The 22565-nt window shown below is 36.0% G+C and overlaps 3 protein-coding genes across 3 annotated transcripts; 1 reads left to right on the plus strand and 2 right to left on the minus strand.

Moving 5' to 3' along the window:
- Positions 1–285: 285 nt before the first annotated feature.
- LOC141587916 (uncharacterized) lies at positions 286–5698 on the minus strand. The gene is made up of 4 exons (XM_074409381.1): positions 5543–5698; positions 3674–5389; positions 919–1228; positions 286–650 (listed from the first exon to the last, which is right to left on the minus strand). Exons 1-4 carry the CDS (start codon positions 5696–5698, stop codon positions 286–288), a joined length of 2547 nt encoding a protein of 848 aa, XP_074265482.1.
- A 3265-nt stretch (positions 5699–8963) lies between these two features.
- LOC141586605 (cytochrome P450 81Q32-like) lies at positions 8964–12106 on the plus strand. The gene is made up of 2 exons (XM_074407895.1): positions 8964–9991; positions 11375–12106. Exons 1-2 carry the CDS (start codon positions 9080–9082, stop codon positions 11984–11986), a joined length of 1524 nt encoding a protein of 507 aa, XP_074263996.1. The 5' UTR covers positions 8964–9079; the 3' UTR covers positions 11987–12106.
- A 635-nt stretch (positions 12107–12741) lies between these two features.
- LOC141586606 (amino acid permease 6-like) lies at positions 12742–20374 on the minus strand. Its single transcript, XM_074407896.1, has 7 exons — positions 20149–20374; positions 19544–19777; positions 18555–18648; positions 17909–18123; positions 17435–17577; positions 13551–13778; positions 12742–13451 (listed from the first exon to the last, which is right to left on the minus strand). The coding sequence occupies exons 1-7, from the start codon at positions 20282–20284 to the stop codon at positions 13020–13022; spliced, it is 1482 nt and encodes a 493-aa protein (XP_074263997.1). The 5' UTR covers positions 20285–20374; the 3' UTR covers positions 12742–13019.
- Positions 20375–22565: the final 2191 nt, after the last annotated feature.

Consider the following 22565-nt stretch of genomic DNA (forward strand, 5'->3'; position numbering starts at 1 on the left):
CCTTTCAATGGAACCATCTGGCTTATGCGTTATCTTATAAACCCATTTACTCCCTATGGCCCTTTTATTTGAAGGCAGGGTAGTTAACTCCCATGTTTGATTAGCCTCAAGTGCTTGCTACTCTTGATTCATAGCAAGAACCCACTTATCATACTTACATGCTTGATGATAATAACTTGGTTCATGTGACTCAACCACGTTGCACAAGGACATGATATAATCCTTATCAAAAGAGGTCAATTCACTTATTACATGTGCCTGAAAGGTAGTGGACCTTCTTGTCTTCTATTGAGGACAATGATAATCTGAGAGTAAAACAGAAGGAATTCTGAGTCTAGCAGACTTCCTTACAAGCTGACTTGGCTGATCAGCAACAGGGCCAGTAGCAACATCATCATCAGATGTCTGGACTGTTACAGTAGGGGTAGTAATAGTTGGCTCAGCTTCTGTGCCTATATCAGTAAGAACTTGAGCAGTTGCTGTAGGACCGCCAGGATTCTCTAAAACCTCTGATGAAGAAGAAGGAACCTCTGTATTTATAGACTGCAGAAAATCAGCGGATATAACACAATCTGCAGGTGAGGCATGCGGTGCTTTGGTCTGAACTGGAACTTGGAAAAGATAAACCCCCTTCCTTGAATATGACATCTCTGCTTGAAAAAATAGTATGTGTATCCAAGTCATACAGCTTATAACCCTTTTGATTATAAGGGTACCCAATAAACAAGCACCTTCTTGCTCTCTTTTGAAACGTATCCATTGTTGTGGGAGGCATAGAAGCAAAACACAAACTGCCAAATATCCTAAGCTCATCAAACTTAGGTTGTTCTTTGAACAAGACCTCAAATGGAGTTTTTTATTTTAAGACAGCAGAGGACATCTTATTAATTAAATAAGTAGCAGTAAGCAAACATTCACCCCAAAACTTAATAGGAACCTTAGACTGCAGTTGAAGTGCTCTGGCAGTGTCTAATAAGTGTCTATGTTTCTTTTCCACCCTTCCATTCTGTTGTGGTCTGCCAACAATGGATCTTTGATGCACAATACCCTTAACAGTAAAGTAATCTTTGCAATATGTTTGAAATAATTCTGTTCCATTGTCTGATCTAATCACTTTAATGGTTTTATCAAATTGTGTTTCAACATAAGACACAAAACCCTTGACTAAACCAGGCACCTGAGTCTTATTATGCATAAAAAAGGTCCAGGTCATGTGGACATGGGCCACCTACACGCCAAGCCAATCTGTGGTCATATAGTGGTCTTTTGAAAGCCACGCTCGGGGGCGTAAAAATGTTTTCGACCGGATCGTTTTAGACGGGCCGGTTTCGTCTCGGCAAGGGTCTCAAAACGATGCAAGAGATGTTCGGAGTCGCCATCAAGCATTTGTGGGATGCATGGAACCCGTTCGAATCCACTTTATACCTAGGTCAACCAAGGCAAAAAGCGGTGTTTGACATAGGCACTAAAGATACGGAATCGTCCCTCTTTAGCATCATATCTCTAGAATGACTCCCGTACGCCCTGGATAAGGTCGTCCACTATCCAAAGTTTCTGAGTAAGAGGTGAAGGTATGTATTGGGAATCCCTTTAATCGGACACCCAATCCCGCCCACGGTAGAGGCCTCTACTGATCGATCTTGGTTGGTTAAATGCAAAAGTTGATAAAACGGGTAAATGCATGAATGCGCATCCACGAGTTTAAACCTAACATGTGAGCTTTCTATGTCGGTTGTTTTAATCCAAGTATCAAGTATTTGATGTCGAGTTGGATTTAATGTTGATTTGCATGCAAGATGGAAATTAAACATCCATTTACCGAGTCAGGTTTATGGTGCATAACGTGATCCATTTGTGTTAGTAAGGCGTTTTGAAAATATGATATAAAATGGGCAGATTTGTCATCTGATCCGTCATGTATTCGGGTTAACCGAAGTCGGGATCGTCCTAGACAAGTGCTGGAAGGAAACAGGCCCTGCATCAGGCAGCCAGAACAGGCGCGAGCCAGTAGGCGATGCAAGTGAGTCTGCCCTGGTTTGAAAATGGGAAAATGAGTGGTCTGTTTAGGCGCGGATCAACAGACGATGGAAGACGTCTTCTGACCATTGAAAAAGTTTGTAAAATGTATTGAAAAATGGGTGTTTAAACCCGTCTTGATTTGAAATGGCCGTTTAGGCCGCTTTTGTGTTGATGTGAAGAACGAGGCTTGAATAATCGTCATTGTTTTGACAATATTCGATGTCGGGTTCGGTTTTGCAAGCTTGACATGAATAGTTTTGAAAATGATTATGAACTAATTTTTTTAAGTTCATTTGTTTGTAATTAGTCAATGTTCATCATCGTACTTGGGTTAAAATCCGACATGGTATGTAGAACCAAGGATGACTTTGTGTTGATGACTAATATATTTATTTTGAAAATGTAAAGAAATGAGAAAAGACTTTAAAATACCTTTCAAAATGTAAAGAAATGAAATAAAAAGTTTTAAAATACCTTTTATAATGTAATTAACCAAATATTATCACCGAAACACAGATTAAGTCGTCATGGTATTAGGAACCAAGGGTGAAAATGTTTTGTGGTAAAAAATTGTCATAAAAATGGTTTGAAATATTTGAAATGGTAAAAACCGATTACAAATATGAAATGAAAATAAAGGGGAAGAAGAGACCAAACACGGTTGGATTTAAGGTTGAGAGGGGCTTTAGGCGCGAGCCTGGCTGCTATACAAGCAGCCCCTGCCTCAACCGAAAATCCGGTTTTGGCTCATTTATCCCATATTTGGACCATGTTATGCATGTTTTAGCATGTTATAGTCATGAAACAAATGAAAAACATGATAGGAGAAGATGTTTACACCCTCATACTTACATGCTAGGCTTGAGACGAGAAATCGACGAAAGTGTATCAACTTGTTTGGTCGAAAAACTCGGTTTGAAAACCGTTTTAGCAAAGTAAAAGAGTGTTTTAAGTTTAGTGATGGTGTAGTGGTCGAGATAGTCGGTCAAGTGGTTTAATGCATGATGACGGTACCGAAAAATATGTAAGGCTTGTGTTTACGATCGGTAGGTCGTAAACACGTGTCGGTTTGTGACTTGAGAAGTCGAGTCTAGAACTTTAAGAGAGAGGTGAGGGGGCGGATGCTCGCGTAACCCTCAAATGGTGGCATTTGAGGGTTATTTATAGGAAAATGGGTGGTTGTGTGCGTTTTGAGCGATGTGGCCGCATGGGCTGCTCGAAGAGACGCGAGCCATTTCGCGCGTCTTCGAGGTGTCTTTGTCACTATCACGCAAGTGTAATCATGATTTGTTCTATCGTAGGATTTAGATGAACTTGATTTGTACTTGACCATTAAGGATTCCGAGAAACCTTAACATGGAAGTATTTAAAAGTTTGTTTTTTTGTGTTTGACTCGTTGTTGGAGTCGGGATTTGAATTTTCGAGTCGGTTTTTGGTCCGGTTTCGGTTTTGATTCTAATTAGTGTCATTGCGACCTCTTCGTCATGCATTAAACACTCCAGGTACTTTTGAAAAGTTTTAAAATATATTATCTTCGAAATCGTTTTAAGTTTTCCGACGTATAGTTGTACAAAACTGTCGATTAAACGCTGCGATTCCTAAGCATGTTGTAGTCCGATAATCATCAGGTGTTTGTTGGAGACTCAACAGATACTGGGTATCTACAGATCAACCTAGAGTGGTCATCCAAAATAGTTAAAAATGATCTAGCACCAGTAAGTGTTCGGATTTTGTAAAGACCCCAAACATCCATGTGTACCAATTTAAAACATTCATTAGCATATGATGTACTCTTTGGAAAAGGCAAAATATGATGTTTGGCAAGTACACAGGTATCACAAGTAAACTTTTTTATTCCTTTCAATTGTTCACTGTTTACATGTCTCATCTTATCCAAGGAAGAATGGCCTAATCTGGCATGTAGTAAACTGACATCCTGAGACTGACTCAAAGTTTTATTGCTGTTTACAGAGATTTCCTTATTGACAAAGCTACAAGTGACTACTGAACTACAAGCATTATTACTCCTGAGCTTGTACAGGTCCCCAGTTCTCCTAGCCAAAACAACGATGTCCTTACTTGTAGGGTCCTGAAATACACAATTAACATCCAAAAACAACACAAGTAAGCCAGTTGATGCTATTAACTTACCCACAGATAACAGATTTTGCTTAAAATCGGGAATGAAGAGGACATTATGTAGAACTATCTTATCAGTAATCCTGGCAGTCCTAGTTTTATGGACTATCTTGACACTACCATCAGGCAAGCCCACATAAACAAGCCTAGATAAACAGATTATATCATGAAGCAAAGACATATTAGATGTCATGTGGTCTGAGGCACCAGTATCCACAATCCAATCCATTTTAGAACTTGAATTATTAACTGCACAAGCATGTGAGGATAGATACATACCAGCAAAATTGACTGAGTACTGTAAAGTGGAATTAGAAGGCTTATTCTTCTCATTCATTTCTTGTGATACCTTAGCCATAACAGAATTGACTATCCCCTGAACAAAATCTGGTGAGACATGAGCATTAGTAGACACCTGATTATGCCCAGAGTACCCCACAGAACTCCCAGCAGCATACTCATGCATCAATGGTTGTGCAACAGAAAAAGGAGCTACATCCTGGTAATGACAATCTTGTTCAGAATAAACAGGCTCAGCATTATTGGCAGCCTTAGAAGAGCCTGTCTCCATATTAGAATTACCCTTCTTGGCATTATAGGCTTTAAACTTATAACACCTTTCCTTAATATGCCCTTTAGTATTACAAAAAGTGCAGGTCTTGTGTCTCCAACATTCATTAATAGTATGACCAGACCGCCCACATAACTCACAGTATTTCCCATCTTCAGGACCAGTAGAAGCATCATCTTTAAGACGTTTCTTGCTAACCTCATCCTTAGAAGAATAAGACTGAGTCCTTTTCTTAGCTGCATAAGCAACTGACTCCACATCAATATCAGAAGTTATATCATAAATTAACTTCTGATGTTCAATCTTTTGAAGCGTCCCCAATGCCTTGTTAATGGGTGGTAAAGGATCTAAGGTGAGAATATGAGTCTGCAACTGTTCAAACTCGGAATTCAACCCCATTAACAACTGTATTAACTTGGTCTGGGTCTCCCTACCTAACAGTCTTTTAAGCAATTGACATGTACAGTTTTTCATGGCACCACATGTACACTGAGGAATAGGATCCATAGTGTCAATGTTCTCCCACAAATTCTTGATTTTACCATAATAATCAAGAAGAGAAGAAGTATCCTGAGAGGTATTACTCAAATCCTTTTTAATAGCATATAAATCCAAGACATTCAACTGACCATAACGCTCAAGAATATTAGACCATAAAGACTAAGCAGACAAAGCATACTGTAAGTTGTTAACTAATGGCTTCGCAATAGAATTCTTAATCCAACGAGAGACGAGAATATCACATCTTACCCAAGAATTGTGCTTCTTATCAGCGGCAGGAGGACAAGAACATTATCCAGTAATAAACCCAACTTTGTTCTTTGAAAGAAGAGCATAGATGATCTCGCGCTGCCATTGAATGAAATTGGAGCCATCAAAGAGAAAAGACGACAGAATCAAGTTTGGTTGATCAGTTAGAGAAAGAAACAAAGGATCGTCCAATGGCGAATACAGTGTATCCTTAGGCATGATTAAAGAAAGTTTGATTAAAAATGGAAAAAGAAGAACATTTAGAGGATTTATTGTGTGGAAGCGTAAAATAATATGATCTTAATAAGTTGATACCATATATAAACCATCAAACCTCCATTGACGAAGGTAAGGATGAAGATGGTTGTTATTGAAGATTAGTTATTGAGAGAATTAGAGAGAAGATTATAGAGAGATAAAATACTTTGTATATTATTGATACAATATTGTGAGAAAAGTAATCTGATTACAACGAGAAGTATTGCTTATATACTAAGACCTCTAACTGACTAACAAACTAAGTTAGTGGTTAGTTATAGGTTAGTTACAAGCTTATTGACTAGTCAACTAACATTTATAGACTTATATTGTCTACACTCTTACTTTAGTTCAGTTCAACTTTATTCATTTTAATTTATTTCAACTCCATTAAATTCAGTTTAGATCTTTTCAACTGAAAGGTACATGACTTAGTGCGGGATGCAGATTAGACCTAGCAAAATCAACCCGACTCGATTGACCAAACCTGAAATTGACCCGAACGTGACCCGAAACCCGAAATGACCCGACCCAACCCGAAAATAACCCGACCCAACCTGAAAATGACCCGACCCATTCCAACCCGAAAATGACCCGTAACAAACCCGACCCAAAATGACCCGATTCGAAACCACCTAACCAAAAATGACCCGATAAACACATAACTCTAATTAACCCAATAAGACTTGAAATGGCTTTTTGTCTCTTAATCATTGACTCGAAAATGATCCGACCCGAAATAACCCGACCCGCTTGACACAAATAATCACTACAAAGAAAAGCTTCCATAGCGATTCCATAGCGACGGATTACCAAAATCCCGTCGCAATGAAACCTTTTTTTTGTAGTGAATCCAGACCAACAAATCCGAAATAGGCCTGTAACATGAAATGACCTAATCCGACCCGAACTAACCCAGAAATGGGATAAACCCGAAATGACCGACCTGATCCAAATTAATCCGAAAATGTGATAAACTCAAAATGACCTGACCCGAATTAACCAACCCAAACCCAATCAACCTGTTTACCCGGTTTAATGTGCTAACACCACCAACGACTTCTTCGGGCCATATAAGGCCACTGTCGTAACATTCATTTGGGCTTATTTTAACTACTGTTCATCAATTTATTGGGTTTACTAGTTTCTACCGTCGTTAGCATAATAGCTTGCTAGTTGGGCTTTGCGCTGAATTTCCCTACTTTATGGACCTTCTTAGTACAAAAATAGTTTATATCCCGTGCACTACAACCGGAGCGGTTGTTCGCCGTCGACACTTTATTAATCATCAGTCGACACTTTTACTAAGTCGACACTTTTACTAATTTGAACAGCTTTACTCTTGACATTAGAACCCAGTTTTATTTCTTTAGTGATTCTTATAATCAAAACGCAACCAATTAATCAACTTACAAATCTAGACAAAACTAAAAGGAAAAACAATAAATCCGAAAACGGAATTTCTAAGGGCACATGATATAAACTAATTAGAGAAATTTTGTTGAGAATATATTATGATACATTAGAGTTGAAACTCATATTTACCATAATGTGAAAATCTTTCCCTACTTAGTTTATTATCATGTGCCCTAAAAGCACATATTAGACATGGGATACAAATCTATACAAACTAAGGTGTTTGGTAAATAGTAAATTGATGAAATTTCAGCATATTCAAGAATTTTAGCATATTTGACTCAACAATCTACTAAATTACGTGTTTGGTAAATGGCATATTGAAACAGTAGATTGAGCTCCAATCTACTGTTTTACAATATGCTGCTCCCCCCCAGCATATTCACTTTAGTAGATTGTAGAAAATGAATATGTCTATAATTTATACATGTATACAACAATCTATTAACTTAAATCTGCTAATTGCCAAACACTTTTACTAAATTTGTTAATTGTAATATACTAGTCAAACATATCAATCAAATCTGTCATTTGTATTCTGCTTCTGCTAATTATAATTTGCTGAGTACCAAACAGGACCTAATTAAAAAAACAACAAATTTGACATATTCAAATCCAATTTAACAGAATTATCACAACAAACATTCAAAAATTTTCTATATCAACAACAATAGTTCATATTATAAAAACAAGCTTTTTAGAAAGAAAAGATTAGGTTTATGCATGGAACACTATATCTCAACCTAGGTCTGGACACAGGAGTTCTGCATCCAAACCTAAGCTTGAGCACGGAACTCCCATGTCCCAACCTAGATCGAGACATGAGATTTCCATGTCCAAACTTATGTTTAATTATAAATATCTTTGCTATTACAAATTTTTAATTACTTCAATTATTGCTATTAGTATACGAATTTAATTTGGTAAAATTATTGGTTAATTATATTTATCACAAATTTTTCAATTGTGAAGAACAAAATCCGTCACTTTGAAGAGACTTGAGACAAAGGGATAAATAGGAGGGCAAGTGAGAAGGATAAGTTGAAAAGAGCTGTGAAAGGTTTCTTTGAAGAGACTGTCACAAATAAAACTAAAGTTTATTTATAAAGTTTTATCGTTGTCAAAAAAAAAAAAAAAAAAAAAACTCTTTATATATTTATACTTTACGTGTACTGATTGTCGTGCCCGCGCTCTTAGGAGACTTACTTATTAGAGCATGTACAATAGGGAGGAAATAACCTCCTGTTAGCACTCTCTTTCATCTAAGAGAAAGTCCTCTCTATTATAGACAATGCATAGAACATCCTCTTAGAAGGAGGATGTTCTCCACTTCCTCTAAAATTAGAGGAAATGGAACATTGGCCCTTGGGCCAACTAGCCAATCATATTTTTTCATTTTTAATATATACATTTTATTTTTTCCTTTTAATAGACGTTAAATTATAATTAAAATGATAGAGGATAGATAAGAGGATCCTCTTTATCGTGAACAAAAATATATAAGAAGAGGATGAAGATAGTGGAAATGATTGTGAGTCATAGAGTAAATGATGTGTTAAAAAATGAGAGGACAAAAGAAAAAATAAGAGGATAATGATGTACTCTGTATAGTCCATGCAATGCTCTTTCTCTTCAAGAAAGATCTTTCTAGACAAAAGCATGAAAGTCACAAAATGGTCCAAGAAAATGAAATGTTTGCACAATATTGACCCTTGACTTACCCATAATAGTGAGGTCAAGCCACCGATGTTTCTTGATGCTTACGTTACCAATCCAATAAAAGTCCATTGCCATCCATATCAATTATCATGTATAGAAATTCAACTTACACTTTTGCACTTCCTCCTTATATATATATCCACAAGCACAAATTAAATTAATCAACTCCTTAAAATTAAACATTATTAATTAAATAATTAAATTCCAATGGATTTCATTACAATATTATACTACGTTATAATCCTTATAATTTCATACACATTAACAAAAACCCTATTACTACACAAATTACGTAACCTTCCACCAACACCGTTTCCAACCCTACCCATAATAGGCCACCTCCACCTTCTAAAATCATCCGACTCAAACCCGATCCATCGTGCCCTATCTCAAATCTCATCCCGTTACGGCCCAATAGTCTTTCTCCAACTAGGGTCCCGGCCCACCCTCTTGGTCTCCTCTGCCTCGGCGGCAGAAGACTGTCTCCACCACAATGATGTCATATTCGCCAACCGCCCTCGCTTAATCGGAAACAAAATCCTAGCGTATGAGTCCACCACCATGCTGTGGGCCCCATACGGCCCACTATGGCGGACCCACCGTAGGATCGCGTCAACCGAAATCCTCTCACCACACCGTATCAACCTCCTGGCCCATATACGGGCCGACGAGGTGGTTCAACTAGTCAAGGGCATTTTCGTCAAAGGACGTGACCAGGCCGTGGACATGAAGACGGTGCTGGTGGAATTAACCAACAACGTGATGATGCGGACAATAGCAGGGAAGAGGATACACGGGGAAGAAGAGGGGTCCGAGTTTTCGACACGGTTTAAGATGATATTGAATGAATTAGTGACGAGTGGAGGTGCTTTTACCATGGTGGATTTTTTACCGTGGTTAAAGTGGGTTGGGGTAGAAAAGATGGCGGAAAGAAAGTGGATGAAAATATTTGTGAAGCTTGATAAGTTTTTACAAGATTTGGTAGAGGAAACAAGGAAGGGATTGGAGAAGGAAGGAGGAAGTGAAGGGCAAAATCGGAATTTAATACAAGTGTTGCTTGAGTTGAAGAAGACGAATCCTGATTATGCAACTGATACTATTATCAAAGGACTTGTTGAGGTATGATTATTACCCAAATCTCCTTGATTGTATTCCTTACTTCCCTAGTCATCCCATTATTATCTTTCTAGTTTAACTTGGGTTAAATTTTGAAAACTACTTTAACGGTAAATTAGTGTTAAATTAAAATAATAAAAACTACTCCCTCATATACTATATGATCTTCTACATTGGTTTTGGACCAATATTTAGTGGAGTGGTAATATGTGGAGGAAAATAAAAGTAAGAGAGAATGTGGGGTTACATATATTAACCACATATAATAGACAAATAAGGAAAGTGGAAGATCTTTGTGAATTTTTCGTTTTAGAAAATGTGGAAGAGGTTAATAAATAGGAGGGAGTAAAACATTAGAATAAAATATTTAGATTAATAGTCAAAAGGTCTTTTGTAAATATATTTTTTGAATGAAAACAAATTAATATAACTGTAGAAAACTCGAGTCAAAGAAGTGGTGTCTTGTTCAAGTCAAACTAGGAAGATTACTATGGGATGAAGCGAGTATTGTATATTTAGAGGAGCGAGTTGAGTTCTAACCAGTCCCGACGAAAACCGGCCAGAACCAACCTATGTAGTGACGAAGCCAAAAATTGACCTCAGCGGGGGCAATTCAGGTAATAGTTTAAGGAAAATTCGAAAATATGGAAAATTTTAACTAAGAATTTTTGAAATTTCCAATAGCTAGTGAAGGCGAGCGCCCCTGCTAGCCCCCTAGATTCACCACTGAACCGACGACAAAGGGCGAGTTGCAAGCCGGGCCGGGGGTCATGGCTGGATCTGGGCATGAGGGGACCGAGGTTGCAGGTCGGCCTGACCCGTTCGAGTGGCCACAAATCACGTCCTAACAGGCCCTTGACCGACCTATGTCAAGAAGAGAGAGAAAGAGAGGAGAGGGGGGGGGGGGGGTCTTTTGCTTTTGGTGGCCTTGGGCTTGGAGATTAGGACCCTAAAACAGCCGAGGATCATGGCCGAGTCTGGGCATGACGGGACCCGAGTTGCAGGCTAGGTCAACCAGTTTAAGTGAACTCTGGTACTTGTAATATGGATGACAAATTAACAATGATAGGGTGTCATCGGGTGATATCCAATTTCGATACTATGTTCTCACACATTCTTTTGTAGAATGTGGTAGGTTAGTACCGAGATTGAATGGGTACCATCTAGTAGCGTCATCTCATAATCCATATGGATATAAGGATATGTTATCTAGCTTAGCTAATAAAGTTCCCCTTACTAAGTTGTGCTACTTAAAATTAGGGTAAAACTTGTCACAATTCTTCCTAAATAACCGATAATTGGGAGGGGGAATTTCATCTTTTGAAAATTGTCATAACAATCTCAGTTTGTTGAGTCTTAACACAATTTTGTCTTGGTGAACCTTAGATCTTATTATTGGCGGGAACGGAAACATCAGCTAGCACAATGGAATGGGCACTAGCGCTATTGATAAAGAATCCTCACGTTCATCAAAAGGCCAAAGAGGAAATCGACGCTTACGTAGGCTATGATCGATTGATCGAGGAGTCCGACTTGGCACATATTCCCTACATACACTACATAATAAACGAGACACTTCGTATGTACCCAGTTACTCCCATACTGCTACCCCACGAATCCACGGACGATTGTGTCGTGGGTGGCTACAAAATTCCAAAGGGGACAATGCTACAAGTGAACATTTGGGCCATTCATAACGACCCTAAGGTTTGGGACGAACCTTTGGTATTTAAGCCCGAAAGATTTGAGGGTGTTACAGGTGATCGAATTGGGTATAAATTCATGCCTTTTGGGTCGGGAAGACGAGCTTGTCCCGGTGAACACCTCGCCACAAGGTTAATTGGGCTGACATTGGCTTCGGTAATTCAATGTTTTGAGTTTGAAGCCCAAGAAGTTGATATGAAAGAAGGCGTTGGACTTAGCATGAGGAAGAAGAATTCTTTGAAAGCCACGTTTAGGCCTCGCAAAGAATTGGCCCATCTGCTTACTCAAATGTGAAGGCATGAGTGAATATGGATGCATTACTTTGTATTTTCGTTGTCGTTGTCGAATTTATTTTTTTACCTTTTTATTGTTTGTAAACATCAAAACTAAATAAATAATTGGATGAAGGGAGTACTTGTTAGTTGTTACTACAATAATTTACTAGTGAGTAGAATATAACTAGACGTCAGAGATGGAAGTGGGTCATACCTCGTGCCGACTCATCGGCCTCGAGGAGAAAATGGCACGGCCCAGGGAAGCCACGAATGTGGGCTTCGTGACTTCGTGTCGTGTCGTGCCGGTGAAATGAAATGGCGGCACAGGCACGACCCACAACGTGTCGTGTCGTGCCGTGCTTAAGTGTGCCTAAACAATTCTTTCACTTAAGCCTTATTTCTTTGTATTTTGGTTAGTGTGCCGTGTTTGGATTAGGCACTGTTTTTTTTTTTCTCAAACTTCGGCCCAGGCACGGCCCATAGCCTGCCTTGTCGGGCCGTGTCAATCTTGCACAATACTAAAATGGTTATGGGCCGTGCCGGAGCATGTCAGTCCAACGTCCTGTGTGCCCACTTCCATCTCTAGTTCTCTACTAGACTTTTATTAGTGTTTGTATTTTAATGAATCAATGATGGAATATGAATTTTGATGATAAAACAAAATGAAAATCTTCAAATATAGGATACCTTTTCATAAACCATTCAAATATTTTGTTAAATGAGATAAACATAAAGGAAATAAAGAGTAACAAATCGACAAGTCGAAAATCGAAGTGAGCCAACAAGCTTGAAATTTATTTTCACAATGGAACATCATTGTTACAAAGGTGGGAGGAAGGCCACTCTCTGAATACATAACTTGAATTCATTGTTTTAACCATGTCAATTGGTATAATACTTAGTTATTTACATAATTAAGGTAAGGGTAGATTGGTTGGCTTACATTCAAACTAAATAACACATTACTATTACAAAGACCTCACTTTGAGCACCAAATTGGTCTCACATTGTTAACATTATAGTTTTTGAAAAATTAATGAAAATAATCAGATTCACCCTTGTGGGGCTTTGAAGGGTTGGTACTTTTTGACGTCGACAATGAGTCCCTGAACTGAGCCAGCTGCAGCGATCAATGACACGACAAGACAAACATAGCTTAGTAGTTTGAGTGCAATCCACTTTGAGGAGTACTTGGGCACTTTGGCTTGAGCAATGTGTAGCTCGACTGGGAAAAAGACGGTTAGTGGCCAAAATGACAGGGCACCGAGTAGTCCTAGGAAATCATTGAAGAAAGGAAATATCATTGCGAATAATGCTGTTAGTATAACATATAGTGTCCTCCATACTAGTCGAAACCAATTGAAATAGTAGACTCCGCTTCCAAATGGAATCACAACTGGGTGCTCCCTGTTGATGAACTTGTTTTCTGGCCATCTTTTCTTCGACCAGGTCTCAACGAAGCTAAATACGGGCTGTGTGAAAACCTGAAATGTACAAGTATGTATATTAGCGACCTTGAAAACCTTAATATTCCTACAGAAACGACAAGATATCGAAATGCAATTGATGATATGTATGTATACCTGGTAAGCACCAACAAGATGGATAGCAATAAAGATGTTGGCCGAATCGACAAGCCAGAAAGGATCATAAAATCCAAAACCAGTGAGGAAGTTGCCGGGGGCGTCATTGCCGAAGGCAGCATAACCAAAGCAGCCACAGAGAATGTAAAAGAGGCTGGTGGTGGAGACACCAATCAGAGATGCTTTCTTCATTTGCTTGTTTGCAGCTGGTGGCGATTTGAGCGTATCCTGCAAAACCCAAGTATAGTTGTGTTAAATTATCAACTTAAGGCACAAGATCATCTCCCATGGATAATATACATTGCATAGTAGCAAGGTGGAGACTAGACATTAATCATTATTACTAAGTAACTCGATCTGGTAACATGAGATTCGTCGTTTGGATTTTTCATTGTTGTAAACTCATATCAAATCTGAATCGTCGCATCAAATTATCAATTAAAAGGTGTTTTTTTGGTGTAAATCGAGCAACATGTGTATTTTTATTGTTGACGGAATTTAACAAGGTTATAAATAAAAAATTACCAATGTAATTGTATATTAACTAGGCGACATTATTACTATAAACGCTCATCGAGTAATAGTCTCATTTCGTATGAGATAGTGTCGTATAGTTCTCAAATCAAGTTTCTATATACTCCGGAATCCGGATTACTCATTTCATGATATAAAACCGTCATATACAAAAATGAAATTGATTTGTGGTCCGACTATCACATGTTGGACAATAAACGTTTTCCAGTATTCTTACCGAGTGCTATATTTCTAGTAAGGAGAACTACTATACGGAGAGAAAAGAGAGAAAAATTAGAAAAGGACAAGCTAGAGTGTTTTTGTTCCTTGCGTGTCTATATTGAGTAGCTGGGGGCTATCAATCGAATTTGTCTTAGGCATACCACACACTTGTGTGATTCCCTAGTAAATTGATATGTGTTGGATCACAGAGTCCTACACTAGACCAATCAATTGCGAATTGAATAGCTGAATTATAAATCGTTATTTTCTGCTCTGTATCACTTCAACATATAAACTTCTACTTCCTAGAACACCGTTAGGACTAAAAACCAACGCTATTTTATCTGAGAGCCTGAAATAATTAAAATTTTAAACCCGAAAATATAATAAAACGAGATTATAACTACATAAATTCTTAATAGAGACAAACTAAGTGACTAGATTCAACATCAAAGTATTCAAAGTCAAATTGTAATTAGTCGTATTTTAACGTATGTTGGGAGATAAGACATCAAACATTAAGTAATGTTGTGTTTTGTAATGATTTGATAATTTGATTGGAAAAAAGTGCGTCATTTACGTTACACTAGCGTTGAAAACAATGGTCAAATTTTGCAATTACCTAATTGGTAATGGATGACGATAAGTCCAGTGGCGGATCTTGACCGGTTTCTCGAGGGGGGCCGAATAATTTTGAGCCAATTAGTCGCTTTCATGCATACAGAAAAATGACTCCTTGTCTTCACTTATATGGTTTTAAAGATGATGTTTTGACTATATTTTTTCCATTAATATATTATCGTTAGTTTTATTTAAAATATAGTTTTTTGGAAAAAAAAATTATAAGAAATGTAAATAGTTGTCCCCTCCATCCCAAAATAACCTTCTTGGTTTGAATTTTAGGGTCAAACTTTAAAAAAAGTAAGCTAAAATTATAAAATTAATGTAACACGACAGTAAATTATACACACGTTAAAAAAAATTCATAATATATTATTTAAACCAAAAACGTATTTCCTCCGTTTCAGTGATATGTTTACACTTCCTTTATTTTTCTCTCACAAAATAAAGGAAGTGTAAACATATCACTGGAACAGAGGGAGTAGAATATAAATAAATAAAAATCTAATAAAAGTAACATCTCGAACACAAAAAAAAAGTCAAATGAAAAGTTTATTTTGAGACAAACAGAGTAGGATTCAACTTATAATTTTCTCCCTCTCATTTTTCCATTAAACTCCATTTTCATAATATGACCTTTTTGTACAATTAGCCGTATCTCTTGTTACGGTAAAAATCAAAAGACGGACCAAAGAGTAGTAATTATATGGATTATTTTTCAATTTATGAAAGTATTTTTATAGTAATTATTGTGTAAGACGATCTCACGGTTCCTTGTATAAAAACAACTTATGTATTAACACCAATAAATGAATTGTCTTCTTGTATAAATGAACGTCTTAAATGTGAGACCGTCTAAAATTTACGGTATTTTTAATATTTATTGTGCCAAGTAATTCTAATTTGGCATGGACATTGTTTTTCGGTTGAAAACTTATGGCACAGCCCACAATCATAAGTCTTCATTCTTGGCTCAGCAATTTGCACAAAAGCTTAGGGGGGGCTAATAGTATTAATTTATTCACTTATGTTTGTTTAACTAACAAAATATGTGTGTTAAGCGCATGTGACAGGGGGGGCCTGGCCCCTGTGCACTACAATGAAGATCCGCCTCTGGATAAGTCGCATGCCACATTTGTTTTAGCACCGACTATGAACTATCCCTGTTTCGCGGCGGGAGGAACTTGTGTTTGATTGACATCTTTCCAATTTCTTTTTTCAATTATTTAAGTTTTCTTTTTTTTCAAAATAGTTACTTTTATTTTTAATATTTTCAAAAATACATGATAAAAAAGATTTAGTTTAAAGATGAAACAAAAAATATAAAGTTTATAAATAATGGCCGTGGAAATAATTACAATTAAATAAAGACTTGGGCGTAACTCAAAAGAGATTAGATAACACGGTTTTATATGTGTATTTGTGATGAAATAGAGAGGTGATAAGAATAAAAAATGGCCCACATTTATGATTACATTGTTGTGAATCTTTAATTGAGAGGTTGAGAAGAAGCATGTCAGAGCTGGTCCTATCTTAAACACAAGGGTTCATTGCAATGGAAGGGGCACATCGTTTTCATGTTCACTAATAGAATTCCACATTTTGTCCAAAACATTACTCTTATCATTTTTTCATTTCTATATTTGAAATAGTTTTTAACCGATTAAAAAATGCACATATCAAGTACCACAACTAGTTAAGTTATAAATGTGATACTTGATAATATGTGTTCAAATCATATTAACGTAAGTTTACAAATGTAGACGACGCCTAAGTTATTATAGTCATATATAACCATTTTATTACTACTCCTTAGTAAGTTTATACAGTTGGTCTCATATAGTCGACTAGTCGTATATGTAACGAAATAACTATCGTCAATTGTTATTAGTTAACGTAAATTTACCTAAGACCATGAATGTATTGTAACGTTTTTGTTTGTTGGGAGTCATAGCGTAGGTAAAAGTGAGCGGCTAACTAAGAGACCGAAAGAGAGATCGGAGATCAGAGTAAAGGCGTAACGGTCATAAAGAGCAGTTAATTAGAGCACAAATTTTAAGATCCCATGCATCCATCACATGCTTCATACGACTACACCATTTGGCACAACAAATTTAATAATTCCATATCGTATTTAATAATTAAATGTTATGGCCCCTAATTTAAGCATAACAATCCAAATTTTGTAACCAAAATATCAACTTATCATACATTTGTGGTTCTAGTATTCACATTTTCCACGCAACTTCACTAACATGGTCAACCTACCAATCTTGGAATATTACTTACCTAATTAATTAATTTATGGTCTAAATTCGACGAGTATGTATTCACTTGCGAGTACCGATCAATAACTAAGGATAAACCGTGTCTAATATCCCCTCGTTAAAATTATTGTTTGACGTGTGAAACCGACACAAATACTTATGTAAATGAGTCGTTTATATAAATTTTATGTAATTAGTTGCCATATACATTGAACATAAAACAGTCACTCGTTAGGATAAAAGATAAGTTAGGAAACTTGCCTGAATTTCGACAAGGACATTAGAATAAGCATATGCAAAGGCAATGTTGCCAATAGCCTGAAAACACCTCCACACTTTCTCCATTGATGACATATTCGCTCCTACCGGTATTCCTGTCATTGATGTCTTTGCCATACCTTCACCTATTTCAATTATTAATTCGAACCACGGTTATATAATTATAGGTACAATCTTTATCAAAATTAATCATTCAAATCGACCTAGTTATTTTGACTAACTTTTTCAAACTGGTCAACTAGACTAAACTGAACTAAATAAAGTTTACCTCTTTTTTTTTTTTGGCTTTGGACATTATTAAAATAAATAAAAACACTACATTAAGCGAAACATATAGCATGGGAAGAGGTTCGTTATGAGGTTAAGACGGGTTTTAATTTATAAAAGTAGAAAAGGATAGAACGTAAAGGAATAGTAGAATGGTCCAAAGTAAAAGAAGGTGGTAGTGAGTGGTACCAGCAACTTTGGCAACGGAGAGAGCAAAGCCAATGGAAGAGTAAGCGAAGGACATAATAGCAGCGACAATGGATAGCCAAGATAACTCGTGAAAGTCAGGGATTTGACTTAACAATATTTGTACGCATGCAAATATTATCATGAATGGTGTGTTTGATGTGTAGCACTTTGCATGGTGCCCATTCTTGTGGAAACAGTTTGATCTCTTTATTGCCCTGTTCATTTTTTGGATTGTCCAACAAAACATACATACAATCATTTTAGGCTAGACTAGAATTACGGTATAAAATCGTTTTACACAAATCTCAAATAAAAATTGAAAACAAACACCAAAAAATGTAGGTGATATTGAGTTTCAGTTCTGTGAATAGTCTGATACTAACTAAACTCAACGACTCTCTGGTGCACATTTTGTCTGTTTATCTGTACGTTACTTCGTATTAATTAGTAGTCGTTTTATTAACGTCATATGATTATGATAACGAATATTATTTTATCGTTAGTAATCATTTTAACGATACGAGTGATCGGTTATTTCCAAGTGAGAAGTATAATTTTAATACATTAAATAGTCAACTTAACTTTTAACGTTAGTAATACTCCTAGTAGAGGTGAAAATGTAGCATAAAAGAAAGGGGGGACGTACACCATGCTAATAGAGGCAGTGATGGTGTAACCAACAGAAACGCCCACCAAATTAACGTATTGCGCAAGTCCACATAGCTGCACTTTCATGCCACCTGATCAACAGTTCATCAATCGACTATTAATTCACCCTTCTTGTCATTAATGCTTACTCACGCAATTAATCCAATTAAATGAACGTTTCCGTCTCCACATTGGGCCTACTCTTTTGGAGACATATACAATTGACATGTGCTCTCATACACATCGTTGAATACCACCATCACATCATACCCGAAAAAAGAAAAAGACAGCTGCTGATTTTGTATAAGACCGTTGTATTAACACAGTTTATATAAAAATTAATTACTCGTAGTTCTTCGACCTATAATTTCTCATTTTTTCTAACGTGTATGGTGGTGCATTATTCTAATTTGATTTCAATTCTTTTACAATTTTATTGCTTATGGATTTTAAAAACAATAATGCGATTTGAATGAAGAATGAAACTAATAGAGAAAGAAAACCCTATAATTTCTCCTCTTTTTTAACCCAATTTTGTTGCTGACGGGTTTTAAAAAGCATCGATTTTACATCACACCGTTAAAAAAATAGAACACAAACTTTTGTCTAAGATAGACAAATACGGAATAAGTAAATAATTGACGACTGTCAAAAACAATAATACAAACTCTGGTCTAAGATAGACAAATAAGAAATGCATAAATAATTGACAAGAATAGATGAAATATAAAAGGGTTTTCTATCCTATGCCTATGCCCACTAGGCATAGGATAAGAAATCCAAAAGGAAAATAATTAATGATGTTTTTATGGAAAATTGCAATATCCTATCAATTTACAAGAAAAAAATCATTAATTATTTTCTATTTGAGTTTCTTATCCAATGCCTAGTGGGCATGGGATAGGACAACCGAATATAAAAACAATTTGGTTAAATAAAACACAAAAAGTATGAAAATAAATGAAGTGAAGTAATTAATTAAGATACCTAAATGAGCTCTGACGACTTCCATGTAAGTATAGTTTCTCTTGCCAGTAACAGGGTCAGGAGCCCTATAACCATCGGCAAGAAAGGTGGATGTCATATACGTTATCAATGAAAACGACACCAACACCGCCGGTCCGATTGCCCATCCTAGTTGGGCTATTGCCCATGCCAACGATAGTACTCCTGACCCTATAACCGCCGTTACTATGTGTGCACTCGCTGTCAACACCGTCCCTGTTATCAAATACCATTATTCAATACGCTCAGTCAGTGGCAGACCCAGAAAATTTTCTCGCAAAATTACTGTTTTTCCGAATGACCTATGTTGAAAATTGTCAACTTGACGTTGACAAACATTTATGAAACGTGATTCATTTTTAGTTAATCAGTTAGTCTTCTTTAAGAATATTTGACGATATTTATTTCCTTTTAGTTGATTTCGCGACATGTTAAAACATTCTAATAGCATAGGAAAAATAAGTAACGGTACAAAATTGTTTTTTTTTTTTTTGCTAGCGAGATTTGAAATCAGTTTTATAAGTGTCATCTATCATAACTTTATCCTTTAAACTAGTTGACAGCAACGATAAATTGTCGTGACTTACCAGTACGTTTGGGACGACCATCATCGTCGAGATTTTTATGAAAATCATGAGGAACATCAGTTGGAAGAGTGCCACCGTGTTCCACATACATGATGTTATTATTATGGTTGGTGGTGTTGTTTTGTGATGGTGCCATATTTTTCTCTAGTATTTTTGGGGGAGTGAAGTTGAAATGTTTTTTGAGTGAGTATGGACGGAAGTAGGGGAGGTTATATATAGTTGTGGAGAACTAAAAATTGTAAGGGAAAAATTGTGATATAGGAAAGCTTGTAAATGTTTTTTAGGGGTTGGTGGGTCCAACGGGAGACTGGTCTTATTTGTTGGTTTTAAAGTTAGGTTAGGTCAGGTCAGTTACGGATTTGCTGTAAGATCGTATCTGCAAAAATAATTAAGCGATACATTTTATGAGGTTAAAATCTTTGCATAACGTGTTTTTCGTGTCCTGAAAAATTGAAAGAAATAGGGCAAATCCTAGAATCATAAGAAATCAATATAATTATCCATAACAAAATGATAAAATAAAAGCTAAAAGAGATAAGAGTATGAGCCGCCAAGTCATGCGCGCGGAGACAAATCAAGACTATAAGTCTGTAACGGGAACATCTTAATTAGCAAAAAAGGATAAATATTTATTAAACGGATTAATGTATTTAAATAGGGGTTTTTTTAACATGTGTCCAATGAACACATGTTAAAATGCCCATTAAGGAAGGATTTATATCATGAAAAATTGAAATCCCAACTCAAGATTATCATACTTAGAGAATTAGTGATGTTTAGAAAAACAGCTAGTCTTCCTATAAACGGATATATCCGTCTGCAGTTAAAGACGGGTCAAATAACTTGAAAGTGGTGACATTTTTTGCCCCACCACCCCACTTGTTGCTTGTCCTATTAGAAATGTGGTATTGTATTTGGCCCGTCTTTAGTTATAGACGGATATGTACCGTCTATAATGAGACTTTGGGTTAAAAAAAAAATTCAAAACTTTTTTTTTTTTTTTTTTTTGACAACAATAAAGCGGTATATTCAAAACCTTTTGATTAAATGATGTTTGGAAATTGGCATTATACACAAACGTGTGAGTCAACAAACGATAAAGTTATAGTGTCATATATAGAGTATCTACTAGATTATAGAGATTGATTGCCAAAAAATGATACAGAGTAATTAATTGTAAGAAAAATAAAATAAAATAAAATAAAATTAATGTATGGATTTTGTACCTGAAACTTTTTGCAAGTTATGAAGAAAAAAAGGGACTAGAAGGCTATCTATCGCGTGTAACGAATTTTTTTTGAAGAAAAATAAATATAGAAATTGTAATAGTGTGCAAAGAAATGTTACAATGAAAAATATGTATATTGCAAGATTCCTTTTAATGTGTGTTTCTTACCACTAACACAGCTCCTTTTCTTAAGCCAACAACCCAGAATCCTTGTTAACAATAATCACAGATGATTTAGTTAATTCTGTTCTTTTATTATCTAGTTAATTGACATGAATATTTGACACACCTTTTTTTTTTAAAGCAAAATACATTATGCTCTGTCATTTTTTTGACTTACAACTTCCAAATCATACATATATTTGGCATGTTAGCTATGTTAGACATAGCACATTATGTCCCAACTCCCAACACATATAATGTAACATAAGCGTATCTACGGGGATGTAGGACGTGCGTCTTTATTTCCCATTATTTTCGGAAAATATATATACTTATTACCTTCAAAATATATTAAAAAGAATGTTATTGTGTCTTGGTGGTTAGTAACTTGGGTGGTTGCGAAATTATGATTTATATGTTATAATCGGTAATTTTTATCAACGATTTTCATATACTCTAGTATTTATAACGGAGTTGATAAAATATAATTCCCTCAACAGAAATGTTGGTTTGGATGGTTTTACACTCTCGTTGTAAATTAGTAATTAACGGAATCTAAAAGCCGCTACTAACACAAAGTTTTGTGTTGGTTGAATTTTTGCATCCCCATCTAATGTTTCTAGATACGCAACTGTAATGTAAGATTAACTTTTTCAATTTAACTTTGAGTAATTCTCCTATTTAATTAAAATTTAACCATTTTGCAGGTTTTGAACGAATGAGAGGAGGGTATGTTATTTTGAAATTTAAATAATACACATAAAAGTGAGTGTCATCTCGAAGTAATTGCCAAGGTTGTTCTATCATGAATTCATGATACTCATTGATCAAAACTTTATATCGATTATATTAAAAATTATTTAGGGTCGTTTTATCACATAAGTTGATCGATCATTTTACACATTTATTGATAATGAACGTCTGAAACCAAATTTTAGTCGTTTATGTAATTCTCCAATCCACGCCAAATGTTATATTGACTTTATCACACTTTTCAAGGCGCATATTGCAATGTGAATATCCTTAG

Source organism: Silene latifolia, chromosome 6, assembly GCF_048544455.1.
Source record: "Silene latifolia isolate original U9 population chromosome 6, ASM4854445v1, whole genome shotgun sequence".
NCBI lineage: Eukaryota > Viridiplantae > Streptophyta > Magnoliopsida > Caryophyllales > Caryophyllaceae > Silene > Silene latifolia.

What these genes read in the sequence shown, in the direction of transcription:
- LOC141586605 (XM_074407895.1), top strand. Translation starts at nt 9,080, where the DNA reads ATGGATTTCATTACAATATTATACTACGTTATAATCCTTATAATTTCA. An exon ending in TTATCAAAGGACTTGTTGAG is followed by an intron (nt 9,992 to 11,374) that starts GTATGATTATTA and finishes GGTGAACCTTAG; the next exon opens with ATCTTATTATTGGCGGGAAC.
- LOC141587916 (XM_074409381.1), bottom strand. Translation starts at nt 5,698, where the DNA reads ATGCCTAAGGATACACTGTATTCGCCATTGGACGATCCTTTGTTTCTT. An exon ending in CTCTTCTTTCAAAGAACAAA is followed by an intron (nt 5,390 to 5,542) that starts GTTGGGTTTATT and finishes TTGTCTGCTTAG; the next exon opens with TCTTTATGGTCTAATATTCT. An exon ending in GGTTCCTATTAAGTTTTGGG is followed by an intron (nt 651 to 918) that starts GTGAATGTTTGC and finishes TTTTTCAAGCAG; the next exon opens with AGATGTCATATTCAAGGAAG.
- LOC141586606 (XM_074407896.1), bottom strand. Translation starts at nt 20,284, where the DNA reads ATGGCACCATCACAAAACAACACCACCAACCATAATAATAACATCATG. An exon ending in AGTCGTCAGAGCTCATTTAG is followed by an intron (nt 18,649 to 19,543) that starts GTATCTTAATTA and finishes ACTGTTGATCAG; the next exon opens with GTGGCATGAAAGTGCAGCTA. An exon ending in CTCCGTTGCCAAAGTTGCTG is followed by an intron (nt 17,578 to 17,908) that starts GTACCACTCACT and finishes TAATTGAAATAG; the next exon opens with GTGAAGGTATGGCAAAGACA.